This window comes from Ambystoma mexicanum, chromosome 6p, assembly GCF_040938575.1.
Source record: "Ambystoma mexicanum isolate Mex_15411 chromosome 6p, UKY_AmexF1_1, whole genome shotgun sequence".
Classification (NCBI taxonomy): domain Eukaryota; kingdom Metazoa; phylum Chordata; class Amphibia; order Caudata; family Ambystomatidae; genus Ambystoma; species Ambystoma mexicanum.
The window spans coordinates 1,036,132,603-1,036,154,799 of NC_090935.1; the positions used below are offsets into that span (position 1 = coordinate 1,036,132,603).

At 48.2% G+C, this 22,197-nt stretch overlaps 1 protein-coding gene across 3 annotated transcripts in view; it reads left to right on the forward strand.

The window, feature by feature from the left end:
* The window catches only part of AUH (AU RNA binding methylglutaconyl-CoA hydratase), a 1,015,770-nt gene that overhangs the window by 386,677 nt on the left and 606,896 nt on the right, over positions 1-22,197 (forward strand). For all 3 annotated transcript variants that reach the window (XM_069625642.1, XM_069625641.1, XM_069625640.1), the window contains exon 5: positions 19,329-19,421. In XM_069625642.1, the coding sequence (XP_069481743.1) occupies positions 19,329-19,421 (93 nt within the window). The remainder of the gene's footprint in view (positions 1-19,328; positions 19,422-22,197) is intronic.

Sequence of the window (22,197 nt, forward strand, 5' to 3'; positions counted from 1 at the left end):
GGAACACCCACATTGTCAGATCCTTGGTAAATTAATCATATCAGCATATATATTGATTTCGGACATGGTGTCAAAATGTGAGGAAACGGGCCACTTTTGGCAAGCAGCACCGATGACAAACGTTTCTTTGTTAGGGCTGTCTATGAAGAACTAGCTCACGACACTGTCTGTGATGAACCGTTATGGCAATGACACATAAACCTTTATTCCTTTGAATTGTCAATTGACTTTGAAAGAGGGGCCATTGCCGCTTCGTCCAGGAACAGTGGTGCGCTCACCTGGTTAGTTTGTAATACAATTAGCACTCTTTAATATATGAAGGAGTAGGTGTTCTAAAAAGCAAGTCAAGCCAACATATGCCCATAGTGGACAGGCTTGTTGACCTATGAAGGAAGCATTTGATGACCGAAAGCTTTGTCGTCTGCAAGATATTTGGCATTTCACTATGGATAACATACTGGCAAGTGTCTACACCAAACCCACACGAAGAAAATGGGAACTCAGGAACTGGGTACTTCCAACCTGCACCCATCCACACCACAGCATCCGCATCTACTTTTCCAACAGTCACAATAATGAACCCTACCCTCCTTTTTTTCTTTTCTTACAGAGCCACATGCAGAAAGGCACCATGTAGTGGCAGAAGGAAGCTATACAAGATAATTTACATGAAATTTCATATGTGATATGAAGCTAATTTGTGCCTGGAGATCCTGTGGTAGATTCAAAAATACATTTGGATATATGACAAATGTCCCTGACAGTATAGACAGATGTGGGCAGTGGCAATTATTTACATGCAGTGTTTCATGTTCCTATACAATTTCTGTCACGGAATTTATGTACTTGCCACGTCTATATAGCATCGTTGTGAAATAATGTAATATCAGAACAGCAGCTCTACTATTGACTTTTATGTGGTGCACTTTCGTTCCAAGCACATCTATAGTTCTGATCGTGTGGACTAATGGATATTTGGATTTAAAAATGTATATACTGACAAGCATGAGACGCCATGTCTATGTTGGCCCCTTTTTGACAGATATATTTTTTTTTTTTTTTAATTCTTTTTTATTAGGCAGCGTGGCAGCAAAACAGGCGAACAGCGCCCAGCAGGTACAGACTGACAATACAAATCATGATACAGTCATACAGAGATTGCACATTAAATGATTCAAAAACAGAATTACAAACGACATGCGGGGAGGGGAGACTGATCAAAATAATATGGGAGGAGCTCTCAGACTAGTGAGAAAGAGCAGGTGGAGGGGAAGCAACCGGAGTCATGTCAAGGTCGGACAGGTAGGAGCGGAACCTAAGCCAGATGTCCCTAGGCCTGGAGTGGGTAGGTTGCATGTGAAACCAAGTTTCCTCGGAGTCAGAGGCCCAAGTAACCGCCTTTAACCATTGGGCATGTGTGGGGGGAAAGGGGCGAAGCCAGCAGAGCAGGATGGACCGAACCGCTAAGAGCATGCAGAGGCCAGTCAGTTTTTTGGAGTTATGAGGGAGACCAGGGAGGTCATGGAAGAGACACAATGCTGGGGAAGGATCAATGGGGTGATCAAGCATAGCAGATACCGTCGAGCAAACCGCTCCCCAGAACTGTGAAAGGCGGGGGCAGGACCAGATCATGTGGATGTAGTCCGCGTCATCATGCCCGCATCGAGGGCAACTAGATGGATGCTCACTGGACATGCGATGCAATCTGACCGGAGTATAGTGGAACCTATGCAGCACTTTTAACTGGATGAGTTTAAATCGGGAATTAAAGGACACCCGGTGAGTGCGGTCACATATATGTGCCCAGCGGTCGTCTGACATTTCCACCCCCAGGTCCCTCTCCCAAGACCCCCTGAGTTTAGAAAATTCTGGGGAGGATCTGGACTGCAGCATGGAGTATAACCTGGAGATTTTACCTTTCATGGGTGAGGGGGAAGTGAGTTCCTCAATGGCCGGGTCGTCTGGTGGTAACGCAGGGAATGTTGGATAATTACGCTTAAGGGTCTTACGGAGAGGCGCGTATTGAAGCCAGACACTCCGGTCACTCCTCAAAGGTAGGGGAAGATCAGTCCACTCGATGAATATGCCCTGGTCAAACACGTCCCGCAACAGCTCATAACCTGCCTCGGCCCAGCGACGAACAGTAAGTGGTGTGACCTGGGGGACTCCCGGGAGGAAGTTCCAGAGGGGAAGGTTGCCGTGGAAGGCGCGGGCTATTCCAAGCAGCTTCCATGTTTTGGCTAATGCAAGGGATGTGCAGGCGACCGGACTCTGTGAATCCAGTACCTGAGGAGCGGGTTGTATAACCAAAGAGCGGATTTCGCGATCACTGACCGCAAGTTTCTCGAGCCGGACATGGGGGGGGGGGGGGGTGTCAGTTGTATTAAACCAATTGGAGATATATTGAATCTGGGATACTAGCCAATATTTGAGAAAATCAGGGGCACCAAAGCCCCCCCTAGCCATGGGGGTGGACAAGGTCTCATACCTAAGCCGGACCGCTCCCGAGTGCCAAAGGAAGGAGTTAATTGTACGAGTCAAGTCGCGAAAAAAGTCCGCGCCTGGCCACAAGGGTACGTTGGCAAACTTGTAAAGCAGCTGAGGTAACACCACCATTTTCAATAGACCCATTCTGCCCGCGAGAGAAATCGGGAGCTTGTCCCAGGCTAAAACCTTAACGGACAGGAGTGCAAGGTATTTCCGGAAGTTCTCTTCGAAGGTTAGTGCCTGTTGGCGCGTTACTGCTATCCCCAGGTAAGTGAATGTGGATTGAGCCCATGTGAATCCCAGAGTGTCAGGGGGGGGAAGAGTGCATTCCGTGAGTGGGAAAAGGGTGGATTTCGAGCAATTCACCCTAAGGCCCGAGACCCGGCCAAAATAAATGATATCCTCCAGCACTGGAGGCAAGTTGAGGGATGGAGAGCGAATGAACAACAACGCGTCATCCGCATATAGGGAAACTATGTCCGCCCTCCCGGCAGTTCGGAGGCCTCTGTGGGCATGGCGATGATGAAGCATGTCCGCAAAGGGCTCTATGGCAATTGCAAAAACCAAGGGAGAGAATGGGCACCCCTGCCTCGTCCCCCTGGCGATCCCAAAGGAAGGAGAGCAGTGGTCACCTGTACGGACCCTAGCCACGGGGGACGAATAAAGTAGCTTGACCCAAGAGAGAAAGGAGGGACCAAATTTATAGCTCTCGAGAACCCGCCAAAGGAATTGCCATGAAACCGAATCAAAGGGCTTTTGCATGTCCAGCGTAGCCGCTACAGCCTGAGTCTCTGGGCTAATCCTGTCAATTATATTAAATATACGCCTTAAGTTCAGGGAGGTGGACCGCCCCGGGACAAAGCCCGCTTGATCGGAATGAATGATGGACGGTAGGATGGGGGCCAACCTGAGAGCCAGGGCCTTTGCGTATATTTTGGCGTCGCAATTTATAAGGGAAAGCGGACGATACGATCCACAATGCGAGGGGGGTTTGCCAGCCTTTAGCAATACTGTAATTGTGGCCTCACGTAGTGAAGGGGGGAACACACCTGTCTCGACCGACTCCTCCCACACAGCCATCAGGTGGGGAAGGAGAAGTGACTTATAGGACTTGTAAAATTCAACTGGGATGCCATCGGAGCCGGGGGCTTTCCCCGAGGATAGGGAATCGATAGCGTCGGAGAGCTCTTCCAGTGTAAGTGGGGAGTCAAGAGAGCCCGCGGCCTCAGGGGATAAAGTTGACAAGGGAAAGGATCTGAGAAAGGAGTTGATTTCTTCCACTGATACTTCGTCCGAATTGGAGTATAGGGACTCGTAAAAATTAAAGAATTCCGTGTTGACGTCCCGGGAGGAGACAGCCAAAGAGCCGTCCAGTCTCTCAATCCCGAGAATGTGTGGGGAACCTGTCTCATGTCGAATCAACCTCGCGAGGAATCGACCAGGGCGCTCGCCCTCCCCGTATTTCCGCGCGATACCTGGGTTGTCCAGAAACCTCTGTTCACGATCAGCCAGGGAGCGAAATGTATCCAATTCCATCCCAATGGCCGCCAGGTTACCCGGAGAAGAGTGAAGTGAACATGCAGCCTCCAGGGTCGACAGCTTGGATTCACTCTCGGCTAGGCCTCTCCTAATTGATTTAAGGACTCTGTTTTCCTTGGAAATTGCAATCCCTCTAATATAGGCCTTGAAAGACTCCCATAGTGTGGCTATTGATGGTACCGAGCCTGCGTTTAACTCGAAGAACTCTTCAATAGAGTCCTCGAGCTCGGAATGAAACTCTGGATCAAGAAGGGCGAGGGGTTTCAGTTTCCAACAGCGGGACCGGCCAGGATCAGGGGCCCAACTCACGGTGATGGTCACTGGAGAGTGGTCGGACCAGGTTCTGGGTAAAATCATTAACTGTTTCACGTCTTTAACCAAGACATTGGAGATCACCCAGCGGTCAATTCGGGAGTATGAGTCGTGGACTGAAGAGTAAAATGAATAAATGCGAGAATCGGGGTAAAAGAACCTCCATGCGTCCACCATGGCCAAGCGGGGCAGAGATGATAATGCAGCATAGGCTGTCCTGGAGAGATGACGGGGCTTGGTCCCAGATCTATCAAGGGCTACATCGAAGATAGTATTAAAGTCCCCCCCCCCAGAGAATTGGAACAAGGGGGAAGCCATCTAGAAGGGACGTGACCTGTCTGTAGAACTCAGGGTCATCGAGGTTGGGGCCATAAATGTTCAGCAAAACCACTTCTTTCCCTTGAAGCGTGGCGTGTAACAGAACATACCTGCCCAGGGGGTCAATATGTGAAGAGATGAGGGTGAACCGGAGACTCTTGTGAATAAGGGTCATGACCCCGCGACTTTGAGTAGAGAAGTAGGTAAAGTACCTATGGGGGCCCCAGGTTTTGGCGAAGCGCACGCATTGTTCCATGCGATCATGTGTCTCCTGCAAAAAGAGAATCTTGGACCCGTGGCGCTCAGCCTGCAGCTGGAGCTGCCTCATCTTTCTATAGTTCCCCAACCCCCGAACATTCCAACTCATAAAGGTTAAGTCCCCCTCAGCCATAGATGTGGTAGTGGTGGAGTCAAAAAAGGTGCCCTAGACCAATGGGTGAGTACTGCACCCCAGTCCGCCTTCGCTGCCAGTGCCAATTTTCTGATAATAAAACCCCAAACATGTCCCACCCCCACCCACATCCCCCTCCCAAACAGAGGAATGACAATCCCAAACCCCCTCAACCAAACTAGAGGCATCAGCGCCTGGGGGCCTGTAGGCCGGGCTGGCCGCAGCGCTCCGGGCCGCAGCAGGACCAGTAGAGCTCAAGGTGCAACTACAAACATTAAATGTAACTTAGACAGGGTGTCTTGCACTTAGCAGTATGGCACATCATTGAAATGAAAGGAGAAACTTGAACAAGCCGAATCCGGGAGAGAGGATCAATGCAGCACCGATGACGGGGAAGGGCCGGACCCGGCCGCCCCCCGCAGGGCCCAAGGGGGAAGCTGCAGAGCTGTGGACAAAAGAAGGAAGTCAACCTGGGAAGTGTTCGTCCATAAACTTGGAGGCCTCCTCCGGGATCGCGAAGAAGAACACCTGATTAGCATGTTCTATGCGCAGTTTGGCAGGGTAGAGCATGGCATATTTAATGGAGTGATCTCGCAGTCTCCGCTTCACAGCCTGGAAAGTCTTGCGTTCTCGTTGGACGGCAGTCGAGAAGTCGGGGTAAAGATGAATCCTCGCACCCCCCAATAAGAGCTCGCCCTTGACCCTTGCGGCTCTGAGTAGAGTATCACGATCCCGGTAGTTCAGGACCCGGGCGATGATGGGACGAGGCGGAGCCCCGGGTCTGGGTTTAGCGGTAAGGGCACGGTGCGCCCGCTCAATAGCGAAGTGGGGGGAGAGCTTGGGCGAATCCAGGAGTGACATTAATGTGTGCTCAACGAAGTCCTCCATTGGCTCGTGTACTTCGCTCTCAGGGACCCCGATGATGCGAAGGTTATTGCGCCTCGAGCGGGATTCCAAGTCCTCGTTCTTCTTCTCCACCTCGAGGACTCGGCTTGAGAGAGCGACAACCTCGGAGCGCAGTGCACCCAGTGCATCCTCGGCGGAGCCGACCCGTGTCTCGACCTCAGACACGCGGCTATCGGTCCTCTCGATGTGGGCTTTGATTGAGGATATTGTGCCGTTCATATCATCCAGTTTTGAGTGTAGGGCAGTGAAACCCTCCCTGATAAAGTCCATCATGCCCTGGGACTCGGGTGCCACTGCGGACGATGACGCCACAGGGGCCTGTTCAATGGAGTCCTCCGGGGATCTCACAGCTGCCTTCGCAAACATGTTGATGGAGCTCTGTTTCCTCGCGCCCCCCTTGGTCATTTTGACAATGGTGATGGTTGAGTGGGGTAAAGGGGAGCCACCAGCCGCCCCGAGAGGGAGATGGGGGGGATCCCAGGCCGTGCAAGTCAATAATCCAGGTAGAGTGCGTAACAAGAAAGGGAAGCAGGGAATATCGTGGCCACGAGACTATGCCGGAGAAGTGGCGGCTGCAGGGCTCCAGCCCGATCAGGAAGGTGTGGAAGACAGCCAGAGATGGAAGAGTGGGGACCAGCGGTATTGACGGAACCCTTCTGCAGAGTATCACTCCGGGTGGAGCGGCAGTAGCCTCCAAAGCAATGAGGCGGGGAGAGGCCAGCCCCCAGTGAACGATAGGGCCACACAGAACGAGGGATTCCAGCCAAGGTAGAAGCAATGTGGAGTTGGTGAAGGCCGAGTAGCCCCCCAAGGGGGGGGAGAGCAAGAGCTGGGCTTCAAAGCAGGAGAGCCAGGAAGGTCAGGGCTCACCAAGCGGAGCCGGTGGTCGTTGCTTGTGGGCCTCAGACACCCCTCACCGCAGAGAGGAGGACCCGCCAAAGAGGGGTGACCCCAGAGTCCCGAGGCAGGGTGGTGGCAGTTCAGGCATAAAAAGTCAGTGGAGCCTCCCCAGCACGCACCTGGAGGCCGCGCCGCCCCACCAGCACAGCGCGTGCAAGCAGGGGGGGGAAGGTCCCCACGACCCCCCTGCTGGGTCCCAAGGAAGAAGGAAAGGAGACCCCACGGCGACTCCCAAGCTGGGAAGAGGGATCAGTCCAGGCGATTCGCCAGGAATGGCGGGGGCAGCGCGCCCCAGGCCACCCGGCACCAGGGGGAACGAAAGCCCGGCCCCCCCCAGCAGATCGCAGATGCTGGGAGGAATTCAGCAAGGCCCCCAGGCGGACTCGCCCACCCCCCGCCGGGGCCGGCCGCGACCCACAAGATCACCCCAGGAGGGGGGACAGCCAAGCGGAGCCCGAGGGGCCGCAGGAGGAGCGAGGCAGCGGCCGCAAGGTCGCCCCCGGAGGCAGTGAGACCCCCCGCAGCACGTATCTGGAAGCCGCGCCGCTCCAGCAGCGCAGCGCGTGCTGTCGGGGGGAGAGGCTCCGGCGACCTCCCAACAGGCCGCGGAGATCCTCCGGAGAGGGCGAGGAGGGCCCAAGATGAAGTATGCAGCAGGGGGGGGGGCGAGCCGGCCGCGTCACAGGCCCGACGTCCCTCCAGGGACAAGGGGGCAGCGCGCCCCAGGCCGCACCATCCCAGCAGAAGCAGCAGCCCGGCCGGCGGGTCACGATCCCAGGTCCCCGTCGACCCCGCCGCCGGAAGGGATGAGGCACGCCGGCCACCACCGATGCCCGGCAGATGTGGGAAGCAGCGCAGCAGGGCCCCAGGCGGGTACGACCACCCTCCGCCAGGGCTGAGTTTTAGGCACGCAGGAGCGCTGCAGGCGGGGGGATGGGTGCTGCGGAGTCGGGGAAAGCCCTTCCCGGCTCTGATTCGCTGCAGGATCAGGTCCGCAGGAGCCCTGAAGCCGTGGCAGTAGAATCGTGTGCCCCGTACACGGCAGCAGATAGGAAAAGCGCCAAAAAACAGGGTTATGAAGTCCGCTCGCCACGGAGCTCACGCATCAGGCGGCCATCTTGCTCGGCGCACAACAGCGCCCCTGACAGATATTTTTTTAATGAAATATGGAATGCTTCAGAGCAGAATAGATCAAACTCACTGAAGCATAAGCAATTGGATATCCGCTAACTGCTCGTGCTTTCTAATGCGACATGTATATGCATACAATGTTGTAGAATTATAAATATAATGTATTCTATAACCGTGTACGAAGCATCAGGAGTTTACAAAATTGTTTGTTCCATTTATATATTTTTTAAAGTATGAGTGCACAGCAGAATAACAGTGCACACATCACATGTCTATGATGTGGCAGAGTACAGACAATGTGTTTGGACCAGAAATAATGTTAAAAAAAAAAATAACCTGCTTTGCATTGAAGTAGAAAATAAGCAATGAATATAATAAATATGTTTGTAACCTTTTAATTTGACATGTACAGTGACAACAAACATGCAAAATGAAATCAAATAAAATAAATACATAGTGACAGAGGCTTATCGTCACATAGGTGGGCCCTGCAGGTGGCGTTTTATTTGCAACATTAATGTTCTTCCAAAGTTTTCATCAGTTGACCATGATGGCAGCGATACCAAGTGGAAACGTCTTCCGATCTGAAGACTTGTCCTCTGTATCCCTGATAAACCCAATTTCTTCCTGGCTTTGCCTTGATTCCATTTCTTCGCCCTTGTATTAAAGTTCATGCATGAACCCCTGAATACCAGCCTTGCTGCTTGTTGACAGCCACAAGAAAAAACCAAACTGTGTGACTAAGCCACTGTCAGTATGATTCCTTTGCACGGGTTGGCAATGGGTTTACAAATATAAGTGTCCCAGCAGCCACTGGCCGAGACAAATGGTGTTGTATCATGGCGAAAGATGAATTATGCTTTGGTTTATACTACAAATGCCCATGACAAGTACTGTTGGGACCTGAAAGTCTTTATGGCCTCGTCAAACAGCCCTGAAATTCCAGGTATTGTTAAGAGAACCAATTAAAATGTACATCTCTGCAAGCAGAAGAGGGGTTTCATATTTCTTTATTTATATCTTCAGTCACAATGAATGACCAGAGCTTCTATAATTGAGTTGAGTAGTAGATCTTAATGAGCCCACCGGCTACCACCACCCAGGCTGGACCGTAAGCATATCCACTGAGCATATCCTCCCGGGATGGTAGGTCAGTGGCAACGTGCTCGAATTGGAAGCAAGACTACATGAAGCAACACAGGTTCGATCCTCGGGTCCGCGCTTAGAAACCTCTGGGTATTTAAGCGGGTTATAAATATGCAATTAAGATAACAACGAAAAAATTCTGTAACAGTGCCTTGATGCCCCAGGGCTGTGTGAGCGCTTTTAAAAATGCAAATAAATAAAATAAATAAATAACTGCCTGGGTTGGAACACAAGCCTTCAAATAAATACATAAACATTGCACTCACTGGCAAAGCATTCTCTTAATGGCATGACAGTAATCACAAGTTATATGCAATTGCAGGACATAACAGAACCGTAAAGTGCCATGACCTCGTACCCCTTAGTGCCCAAGCCCCCCTCCTGCTCCCCAGCGCAGGCCACGTCCCTTCCAGCTTCCCCTTGTGCAGCTTCCCCTTGTGCCCGCCTCCGCCCCCTCCCACTGGCCCTGATGGGCTGCACCAATCCTCATGTGTTTACCCCACATCGACCTGCACGCCACTTCCATGTGGACCGTGCAGGTGAGTGGGTGACCCCCTGAGCCCCTCTAGGCCTTGTGCGAGCACGGTGAGTACCAAGGCCCTCCTAGGAGCACCCTAATTGCCAAATATCTGTAGGCCCCGAGGCCTTTCCAACCCCCAGCAGCCCGCTCACACCCCGCACCCTCGTCTTGGTTTCCCCCCTCCCACCTCCCAACCCTCCCAGCACCGCTCTCATTGGTCCTCTTAGCGTTCATCACTGGCCTCCCCAGGGCAGCCCTCTGCCTTGCTGCCCATAGGCTAACGGCCCTACGGCCAAGGGCGGCTCCAGTGGAGGAGGCTCCAGGAAGTGTCGGCAGTTGTCTGCAGGGGAAGCAGTGGCCAGCCCTCAACCATCATCCACAAGGACCAGTAAGGTAGGAGTGGCCTGGGTCAGAAGTAGAGCTACTACTCTACCCTAGATTCCGAGCCACTTACCAAACCCATAGTAAACAAAGTGATTACCCCCCTCTGCATCCCTCTTTCCCTCACCCTCAACATTAATTCATTATTTAATACTGTACCAATCTGGCTAGGCACAGACCCCCTTTCTCTGTATAGACCTATTCAGGTCTCTTAAATTTAGAAGGGGTTCTGTCTCCAAACTTCATTGTATGATATTTAGACTGCATTGATAGGCCTCTCTCCCAATACACGTGTCTCTCAAATCCACGTGTCTCTCAAATCTAGTAGGACTTTTGTGTCCAGATTGCATTGTAGGACATTTAGACTGCATTGATAGGCCTGTCTCTCAAATCTAGCAGGGCTTCTGTCCACATTGCATTAAGTGATGCCTAGTATGCATCAATAGGCCTCTCTCCCACCACACAGGCCTCTCAAATTTACCAGGGGTTCTGTCTCCAAATTGCATTGTATGATGTTTAGATTGCATTGATAGGCCGCCCTCCCACTACACAGGTTTCCCAAATCCAGTTGGGTTTTGTGTCCAGATCGCATTGTCTGATACTCAGACTGCATTGAGAGGCCTATCTCTCAACTCTAGCAGGACCTCTGTGGCCGGATTGCATTAAGGGAGTAATTCATATCTACGCCCCTCAAATTTACTCCTTAACTAGTAGATGTCCCCTCTGAACCTACATGACTACCTCACTAGGCTGTACTGCGTTCAGGGAGACGTCCACTGTGCAGGACTCCCAGATCTAGCTGTGTTTGGTATCGTGCTCCACTGCCTCAACTGACCCTCAGATCTAGCTGTGTTTGGTATCATACAGTACTTTCTCAACTGACCCTCAAATATAGTTGTTTAGTCTGATACCCTGTTGCTCTCCTAGGAATGGGCATCTTTCCTATGGTGCAGGGCCCTCGAGTCTATCTGAGCTTGATATCGTGCTCCACTGTTCGGCTGACCGTCAGATCTAACTGTGTTTGGTATCAGACAATACTGCTTCAACTGACCTCAAATCTAGCTGTTTAGTCTGATACCCTGTTGCTCTCCTAGCCGTGGGCCTCTCTCCCACGGTGTGGGACCCTCAGGTCTAGCTGTGCTTGGTATCGTGCTACACTGTTTCGGCTGACCCTCAAAGCTAGCGGTGTTAGGTCAGAACTCTGTTGACTTCTTAGGCGTAAGCCTTTCTCCCATTATACAGGGCCCTTATCTAACTGTGCTTAGTTCAGTACTCTATTAACCCCGGAAACCCATCACTACCTAGCTTAATTGAGTCCCATTCAACCAGACCAACGCCCATCACCCTCCCCGACAGTGCACCCTTAGGAAACACACCCTACCCAATGACAGAAAGGACAGACTGAGCCGGAGAGCACCCTAGCGCTTCCAGAGAAGGAAAAACCAAGATTACCGTGCCTGCACAACACAGCATAAAGGACCAACTACCCACCTACGTCAGCACCTTAAACGGAAAAATGGCCCGACCCAGAAAAGGACGTAGAGAAAGAGAACAAGAACGTGCAAAAAGGGACGTGAACACACAACACAGGCAGAACCCAGAAGAAGCAGCCTCACTGGAAGGAACCACGCCTAACGCAGTCATAACCGGAACAAAGTTTGTAAGAGAAAACTCCCTATACCCCACACCTTACCTCGCGACAACCACGGAACACCGACATCTCAACATGGAAACCTCGATACATACAAAGAATTTCCCGAAACACCCGGAAAAAAGACAGGTGCACTCAACAAGAGAGTGGGATGGCTCCAACCCCATTACCCCTTACATCACAAGAACAGAGAGGCACCATTGATCTCCACAACATCCCACACAATACGATGAAGCCCACACAACCAACAATGCTACACCCAACCTAACAATCGGACTCAATGAAGAAGAAGCCATCGCTGATCTTCAACCGAACAGTATCCCAGCAAAAACACTGCGACTGACCAGCCCTATTATGAACTTACTGGAGCGCTTCAATGAAGAAGCAGCTGTCGCCGTTCTTCATCCTACCAACATCAATGCGGAAACACCACGACCGGACAACTACAAACCTGAACAACGAATAACAAAACAAAATCTCACCCAGAAAATCCACTGTAACTTAATGAACGCAAGGTCAATGTCCAAACATTCAACCGAAATATACAACCTCCTATCAGGAGGCATAGACACCCTATTTGTAACCGAAACATGGCTAGACGACAACTACAAGATCACTCAACTGCCTGCCTGAAGACTTCAAATGCATCCAAGCAAACAGGAAAACAGGAAATCCAAAACAGGGGGTGGGGGGACTAGCAATCATCCTCCAGGAACAACTGGTCATCAAAATGGAAGATCCACTAAACATCAATAAATGCAAATCCTTAATACTATGGCTATCGGTAAACCCCAAAACCAACCTGAAATTCATACTGATATACAGACCACCAACCTACGATGCGACTTTCATAGACTCCTTCACGGAAGCAATCACCATCCTGGCCATCAAGTACAATCATCTGATCATCCTCAGAGATTTCTACATCTGGTTCGACGAAGAAACCACAACCACACAAAAATCCTTAACCCCCCAACTAGCAGCCATGAACCTACAACAACTAGTCAAAGGAACAACACATGCAGCAGGGCACACACTTGACGCAATCTTCTCCAACAAGGATCTCATCACCATGGCACCCCCAATTCAAATACTCTGGAGCAACCACCTCATCAGTCCATTCATAATAACAATGGCCGCGCCAACAAAAAAGCAACAAGAAAAACCACTGATCATGATGAAAAGAAATTGGAGAACCATAAAAAAACTCCAACCTAACCAAGCTCCTGGAACTCCGCAAACCACACGCAACAACCATGGAAGAAGCTGACCTAGACAAAAAAGTTGCCCTACTCCATACCGGGATCACAACAACTCTAGACATCGCCAAAGAAAAACCCTTCACCCCATCACGTAAGAAAACAGCAAAATGGTTCACCCCACTACTCAGCGAAATGAAAAGAAAAAAACGAAAACTAGAATCTGAATGGAGGACCAACAACACCACTGCAAACAAATTGAAATTCCTGCAACAGATCCACTCATATAAAAAGGAAATACAAAAAGCGAAGAGGAAGCCCTACGACAATCGAATTTTCAGAGCACCAAACGCCCAAAAAGAACTCTTCAAAATCATAAACGAAATAAAAAAAACAACAGGCTGCAACAACACGCCAATTCCATTGATGAAACTCTGTGATGACCTAGGAGACCACTTCAAAAACAAAATAACCTCCATCCAACACACCATACAAAACAGGCCAAGCGATCACACCTCAAACCCCACCGACACCGACGAGGAACATCCAAACAAGCTATGAAGCTTCCCAGAAATAGCAGTGGATACTTTCGTCAAACTGGTAAACCAAAGCAACAAATAGGGCTCTCCTGAAGACCCTTGCCCCCCGGACATATACAAAACAATTCTAAAACAAGGAACCCCCATGGAATACCACAGGAATCTCCTCAACCGCTCAATCTCAACAGGTAAAGTACCACAGGCCTTAAAATCAAGCTGCTACTCAAAGACACAGCAGGAAATGTAGAGGACTTGTCCAACTACAGACCCATTTCCAACATACCCTACATAGCCAAACTGCTAGAAACGTATGTCTACAAAACAACCTAAGAATTCATAGAAGAGCACTGCCTACTAGACCAGGCACTAGTTGGTTTCAGACCAATGAGAGGAACAGAATCGGCTCTCCTCTCAATATGGGATGATCTAAAAACAAACGCAGACTCGGACAGCAGCACCGCCCTGATTCTCCTTGATCTGTCCGCAGCTTTTGACACTGTCAACCATGACATCCTCATAAAGAGATTAGAAGGACTAGGGATTACAGACACCGCCCTACTATGGATCAAATCCTTCCTAACAAACAGAACCGAAACAGTATGGATGAAACCTTTTAAGTCCAAACCTAGAGACTCCACGTGCGGAGTACCACAAGGATCATCCTTCTCCCCGCTTCTATTCAACATCTAAATGTACCTATTACTCAAACTCATCAAAAAACATGGCCTCACATGCTACAGCTATGCCGACGATACTCAAATAATCTTCAACATACAAGACACCCGAGAAGAAAACACAACACTAGAGAATTGCCTTTGTGATATATTCAACTGGATGAACGTCAACCACATCAAAATCAACCCAGGCAAAACAGAGATAATGATTGTTTCATAAAAGGAAGTTGACATCGGCTACATTCCCTGGCCAAGAGAGCTCGGCACCACACAAGCACCATCATCAATTGTAAAAAACCTAGGGGTCCTGATGGATAACGACCTCACTCTAGAGCCACAAGTAAACGCTCTACTGAAGAAATGTTTCTTCCTCCTGCCAGCAGCAAAAAGGATCCTACCGTTCCTATCGTTCGCCAAAAAAACACTTACCATCATCGCTCTGATCATGTCCAGAGTAGACTATGCCAATAGCCTATACCTGGGCATGCCGAATGACTTCTAAAAAAAAACTACAACGCATACAAAATGCGGCAGCCAGACTCCTCCTCAAGCTACCCAGAAGAGAACACATCACACCTGCGCTAAAAATACTACACTGGTTACCATTGAGACAACGAATAAAGTTCAAGTCCATGTGCATCACGCACAGAGCAATACACTAACAAGGCGCAGAATTCCTTTGCAATAAACTATGCCTACATCAACCAACAAGAACACTGAGATCAACCACCGACATTTGCCCGGAACCAAAACCCTATAACAGAAGAAAACTTGGAGGATCCTCTTTCTACCACCAGGCACCGAAAACCTGGAATGACCTACCTAAGCATATACGGAACACAACAAACCACCTAGCATTCAGGAAACTCCTCAAATCATGGCTCTTCACAGCATAACCACAACAGCGACGCACTAGAATGTCCACCCCATTAAACAACAATGAAAATAACACCAACCTCGGTCCTTCCCAAAATGGACAATCACTGAACCCAAAGAACGAACCCCATGACAGACCATAAGATATCATGGGAAATAGCCACAAAAGGAGGTCACCAAAGACTGATCACATACTCGGCCCGAGACGAATGTCTTAAATGACTCGCCCACTCCCTCCCGGACGTACCATATCCAAAACGCTAGGAGATGCATTTAGATAAAAAGTTTGTGAGAGGAGTCCACTACACCACCCGAGGAACCAAAGAAGGAGAATAGACACCCAACCCACATTAATCAATCCATCAGCATTAGCACACCTACAGAGCTAGCCAGAATAGCACGGCGAGGAGCAATTAGAACACCTACAGAGCGCGTTGGAACAGCACAGGGAGCACCTCACACAAACTAAAATACTGCCAGGCCTAACCCCTTCGCCCACCTTGATGAGATTGGGGGGATTGGCGAGCGCCACACTCGGGCGGAGTTATGAATATTAACATGTTAAACTTCATACAACCCACTAACAAAAAACTCAGCATTCCTGCAGACTTATCTCACTCAAAAATCTCACACAACCATCTCTCGCACAACAACCCGGACGCACAAAACACTGCCACAACACAATGGCAACATCGACAGCACATGAGGACTGACATCGATCCGAGACCCGCACCAAAGCTCAGCACCCAGGATATACTGAGTTGAAGCTGCCAACAGAACATCACTCCTCTCCCTATCCTACTCCCGCTTCACCTACTAACCCATCCCAGCTTCTCATTTGCAGATCCGCCAGAGCGCCTGGGGACCAACTCCGTTGGTGACGGTGCGCAGCAGAAATACCTTTAACATACTTCCCTTAGTTATCTCCATGGTGATCTCTGTTACTCTCCTAGTGGAGAGTAGGCATTGCTCAGTAGTGGAATTAAGTGGTGGGTGCTATGGTGAGCAACAAGGAGCTGTGCGGGCAGAGTTACATTGTTAAACAGATCAGGAAAGTAGGTCTGTTCTGATGGGGGTTGCAAATGACAGCCCACTAGCTGTGTGGCAGTAACAAATAGTTGAATAACATGGTTGTGAGTCCGCATGGAGCAGAATACGACCCCTGTCGGACCACTTGTGAAGTTGGGATAGCTACTAATGCCGGACCATGGAGGGGAGTGCAGAGGGTGCTTGTAAGGAAAGCACAGGGAGTGACTCATGTTTGAAGGGTGTGGGTAGCTCAATGCTCTTGCTTTGCTGGATGCGTTGGGATGGGTGATTCCTCTCCTTCCCCTAATCCTAACTACATACATTGTAAAATCTCTTGAAAGATAATTTTAAAGAAAATCAAGGGTTAGTGTGAGAACAAGAGGCTTCTTCTCATGTCTCATGGTGGCACCACGAAGTGACCATGTTTCGTAGAGAGTGCTTTTTAAATTGAAAAAACATTAATGGTGCAAGGGATGATTTGCATAAGTACCTCATCAAATGACCAGGTTTTTCTCTCGCATAGCAGATAAAAAAACAGCATTGTGAAAATGTATTTTTGTGTTACATTCATAGACTTCCTCACCATCCTATTTTGCGGACAAATGGATGCTGTGCAACACATTTTGAAATTTGTGAATGGACCTGAAATGTCTGCACATCATTATGTTTTATGTACAAAGAAAATTCTCTCTGTCGTGGATGGTTCCTATTTAGTTGATCTGGCCAAATCTAAATAGATGTCATTGAAGTAGAGACAGCGATTTTGTTTCTAAAGATAATTCTGCATCCTCGTTATTTTGATCCTACATATTTTTCTTTTATTTTCCCAGCTGAGATCGTCAGACATTTTTTTTTCAGTACTTATCAGTATCTTGGATTTTTATGGAATCTGGAAATCTTCAGAAAGTCATCCAACTCCTGGCCTAGTTCAGCAATGATGATTTGCAATCAACCCTCACGCCCCTTTTGTACTGTCTTCACTCCTTTCAGATGGTGCCCCATGATCTTGGATAATGGCAAGAGTGAAGAGTAGCTGGAGGTGGCTAACCGTCCTAGTATTCATCACTTTGGATTTCTGACTATTCATTTGCATCTTTGCTTGCTGAGTTGCAGGAGAAGACACATTCTGCAAAGGTGGGACCAACACCCATTTTAGTTAAATCTACCACAGAAAGGTCAATTCTAGAAGATCAAATGCCTTTTGACCTCTGGTTGGGTTTATGGTTGGCTAACTAGCTCCATTTAGGAACAGAATTAACTAAAATAAACTTTGTTCACTGGAATGCTGCTTCTTATCACTCTGCCAGTTCCTATTATTATGTAACCGTATCCCGTTGTTTTACCGACAGGAATGACTTGGAAGTAATTTACTTGAAAGAGGCTCCATCTCGGTAAAATGACATGGAACCAATTTAATGGCCTGCTGTGAGTTTATGCCCGTATTGCCATGGACTACCATGGCTTGCCTGGTTACTGCAGTACAGGTAGATTTCCTGATGACCGTGGCACCTCTGGCTTACCTGATTCTCATGGCTCGGTCGTATCTCGATGCTCCCGTCACATGAGACACCCCCTGCTCAACTGGCTCCCACTGCACCCATTGTTTCCCTGGCTCCTGTGCAACCGGGTCCACCAGTGTCTTCCCTAGCTCTCAAGGTGCCTGCATCCCAGTCACTTGCAACACTTTTCTCATGCAAGAACAACAGTCATCCCAGTGATGACCCAATCCCTTTTGAGCGTGTCTACCCACAGCATGTTCATGACCTCCAAACTGTACAGAAGTGTGTATTATAGTTCAAACAAAGCACCCAGTACTCTTGTGAAGTCAGTAGTGATGGATAGAAACTGGTCGTGTTAAGGGTGTGCATGAGGAATTTCTACAGTTGTTGTCATGGATGTCCCATCCTCAGGAACAACATTAGTTGATGGGATTGTCCAAGAGGGTACAGCTGTAACAAAGGTGTTCCTCTGAGTACATCTGGGGACTTGCACCTCATCGGTGGCACTAATGTGCTGGAGCTTGGGCAGCCCACAAGGATGCAGGGAAGGGAGTAACGTGCCTAGTTGAGGTAAGCTTGTGAGGGGAGGGGTAGCCCTGATTGTAATGTCCTGTTGAGTCCGTGCTGACTGTCTCGGTGGAGGATTAGCACAGCTGCACGTGTTCCTTATTGCTTTCCAACATACATTCCCAAGCTTGCTGGTTAGTGGTTTCCAGTGTGTACTACATTCCTGACCCAAAAAGGGGGAAAGTTTCAACCCCCCTCTTGTCATGCTGTTGTCCGTGCACTGAACCCTGTTTAGCTATGTAGGTGACAGCCTCTCGCCTTGAAAGAACTGCAGGAAATTCCACGCAATGAAGTTCACCTGATTTCTGAGGGAGTAGGTAGCATTGTGCTGTCATGCTTTGATTACCGTTTGAATATTCTCGCATCGTTCATTCCTCTGAGGAAACGAAGTTAATTCTGTTTTTGAATCTCCGGTCCTTTTCCTGGACTATGATGTATGCTTGTGGAGTGGAATAAAAAGCAACGTCAAGTCCCTCTCAAGCACGAGCCCAATGTAACGTCGTGTATATCATGAGAACACCCAGAACCCAGACTCTCCATGAGGCCAAAACTTGGCAACTCCTTTAGAACTACGTTACTGCCAAAGAAAGAATTGAAGCATCCCCCCAAAACATACAATTTTCACCAGTAAATAAAGACCCATTTCTACACAAAGTGACGGAGGTTGCTGATCTAAAAATTTCACTGGGTGGTATACGCTGCGGTCTCTCCACTGATGGAGTAGAGCTGCGGCTATGAAATTCCACTCACTCGGGCCCCCCTACGAATGTGCAGCGGCCGGAAATACATTTAAGCCTTAACAGCATATATCTGAGGTAATGCTCCCTTTTATGTACACACTCCAGTCGAATTTGGGGCTCCTCGATCTTCATTGTATCGCTTTATTGTGCATTTCTCTGCCCAGGATTTAAAGAGGAAAGAGCTATTTTATTATAGTCGATGTAAACAAAGTTTTTAAGGCGAACATGCATTTGGTAGTAATTTCCTTAAAACGCCTGGACTCTTTGGACGAGAAGATTCTCGCTTACAAAAACATGACTGTCCTGGATAAAATAACATATTCTCTCTTCCACTGCCTTTCCTGCTTGTTTGCGCCCATAGAAACACCCTTTTAAATATGAAATGTTTTACAGCGTGCTTTTCTAACATAACGTTAACCTGTTATCGCTTTTACTTTTCTGTGATGGATGGGCGGGTATATTAATTAAATGTCGAGAAATATGTTTTTCTAAACGCTGAAACATCCGTTTCTCTTGTTTGCAGCTGATCTCCCAATGCCGACTATTGCTGTTCTTGATGGAGTTGCATTAGGAGGAGGGTTAGAGCTGGCATTAGCTTGCGATATCATTGTGGCAGGTAAGGGCATGGTATTCTACTTTAGTGAAGTAACATGCATACCGCAAATGAACTGGTACATTATTTGCTTTGTCAACTGCCCATTCCATGCTTGTTGTTGACGTTTTTAATGTTTCTAGAAAACAAGCACATTGATCTGCGTGCAGGCTGTCTCTAGTGTGGTACCTTGCCATTACAGTCTCGAGCAATACGCAAGCCACATGACACCTTAGGGCTACTTGCCATTTTTTCTTTCCTTTTTTCTATTTTTCATTCTGCTTTGTCTGAAAAATTCAAAACGTCTGCTCCTGACTTCGAACCTCCAACCCCCACTGACTCTCTCCCCACAAGCAAGCCAAAGCAGAATCCAACTGACACGAGAGAGAAAGAGGCCAGAGAAAAGAAACTGGAACAAAATCCCAGAATTAGCAAAACTCCATTAAACAGAAAAAAAAAAATCGGTCACAAAAAAGGGAGAACTAGCAAGTAGCAGTGATATTACCGTGCCCGTGTACTTGCTAAACCCATAGGAAGAGCACTTTTTGGGCAGCTTATAACTTTGCTCCCCCTGGACGAATCCACACCAAAATTTGCAAAGTTTGGTCCGGGGGGGCAAAGTTAGAGGGGTGGTCCCAAAATTTATTTTTTTCCCATAGACTGAATGGGGAAAAAACTTTGCTCACGCCTACAGCCCAAACCGCTGGACGGATCTTCACCGAATTTGCGGCAGGAGCAGCGGCTTGGTCCCGAAAGCGTGCTTTTGTAAATTTGGTGAAAATCCGTCCAGTAGTTTTTTTTAAAACAACCAAAAACTAGGTCACAAAAAATGAGTGATATTTATGTCCGGTCCGCGGACACACTTCCTTGTTTGCGCCGCGGACAGGACACTGATTGGTTAATCGGCTTGCGTCATGTCCGCCGACATGCGACGTGCTCGCTGATTGGATGGTGAGGAGAGTGAAGTGCGTCAGATTTTTGGAAACGCCCACCATTTTGGATTCGCGGACAGCGACCAGTGTCCGTGGGCATCGCAGTAAAAACATATTAAAAAACACAACATTGCACTTGTCAAACTTATCAAATAATCTCTGGGGAGGTGAGGGGTGATGAGGATGGGGGGGAATATGGCTGCAAGCAGCAAAAAACAGGTGTTTTTTGCTGTGAAAGTCCGTGAACAGCTCGGATGTTTGCGAACAGTCCTGTAAACACCTCAGCATTACAGGATTGGTGAAATGCATTTCTTGGATGGCTTATAACTTTGGCACCACTTAATGGAACTGTATGAAATTTTGCATGTATATGTCTGACCTGTTTCTGAGTGAGGATACAAAGTTTGGCGGGATTCTGGGATGAGGGGGCAAAATTAGAAGGGGGTCCCAAAATAATGTAAAGGCTTGTAAATGAGGTGCCATTTGACGAATCTACACTTAATTTGGGAAACTGATAATACATTTACATATGAATGTTTTTTCTAAGTTTGGTGGGATTTTGTGAAGAGGGGGCACAATTAGAGGTGAGGGTCCCAAAATAATGTAAAGGCTTATAAATGAGGTGTCATTTGATGAATCTACACTTCATTTGGCAAACTGATAATAGATCTAGATGATATACATGTTTTTGTGAAGTTTGGTGGGATTCTGTCAGGAGGTAGCAAAATTAGAGGGGGGGGGGTCCCAAAATATTATAAAGGCTTATAAATGTGATGCCATTTGACAAATCTACACAAAGGTTTGTGCTAATGGCCTTGATCCCCCATTTCAGGGGCTGGAATGGGGGGGATAAGGGTCCACAGACCTTGTTTTCCACCCTCGCTTCGCTTGGGCTGACAATTTAGCCTGCTGGGCCAGTATCCACTGTTCCAGTCCCTGGAACGGAGGATGAACTCCACAATATTCCCATTAGCATAACACAAAATGCAAATGGAAATGTTGGAAAATCTTATTGAGTCTATGTACTTTACTGAGAAATATAAAGTAGATGGAGTCTATACTTTTTTTTAGTTCTATTTTTTTAACTGTGAAAGGTGGTTCCTAAAGGAATATTTATTTTGTTTTTGGATTCATTTCTTTTGGCAGGAGAGCTTAGAACGAATGGTGGGGAGGGAAATGAGGGAAGAGGCACAAAGCACTAATATGGAGGGGCAGGTGGACAGGGAAAAATGTTGCGAGTGTGTTATTTCTAAGGTAGTGGGCAGTGTTTCTCATGCTTCTTGATTACAGCAATGGTGGTGTCTCTTGGGGAGGAGGTTTTGGCATTAGCTGATTCTATTTTAAGATAAATAGCAGTTTTGCTAAAAGTATGTACTGTGTACTAGATTGTTAATGGATGAGTAGGAATAGGTTTTGGAGCTGTGCAAGGGAAGTTTTGAAGTTCCTAGATCAGTAGAAAATGCAGTACCGAACTGTCCACGAAGCACAGATCTTATTGTGAAGTCTGTACGGGTTCTCGGTCATGTCATCATGCCGCGCGCCAGCATATGGTCATGTGGCACTCTCCCGAAGGTCTGCAATGAAGTCAGATGTTCGTAGACATTATGGTTAAGTTGCGCTAATAAAACCCTATGAAATTCAATGAAAATACTTTGTTAAATGGACGTTTTGGTTCCAAGTAAACCCGAAAACCCCCTGAAATTCGCCAGTTATTGTAAGTTAAGCAACCATAACTCGTGCCACCACTGTGCACTGCTAAGAATTAAACCCAGGACATCAAAGATGATATCACAAATGTCATGGATGACATCACTGATGACATCACATGTCTGGCTCACTCTTCTTTTCCTTTACTGATCTATCTAGGC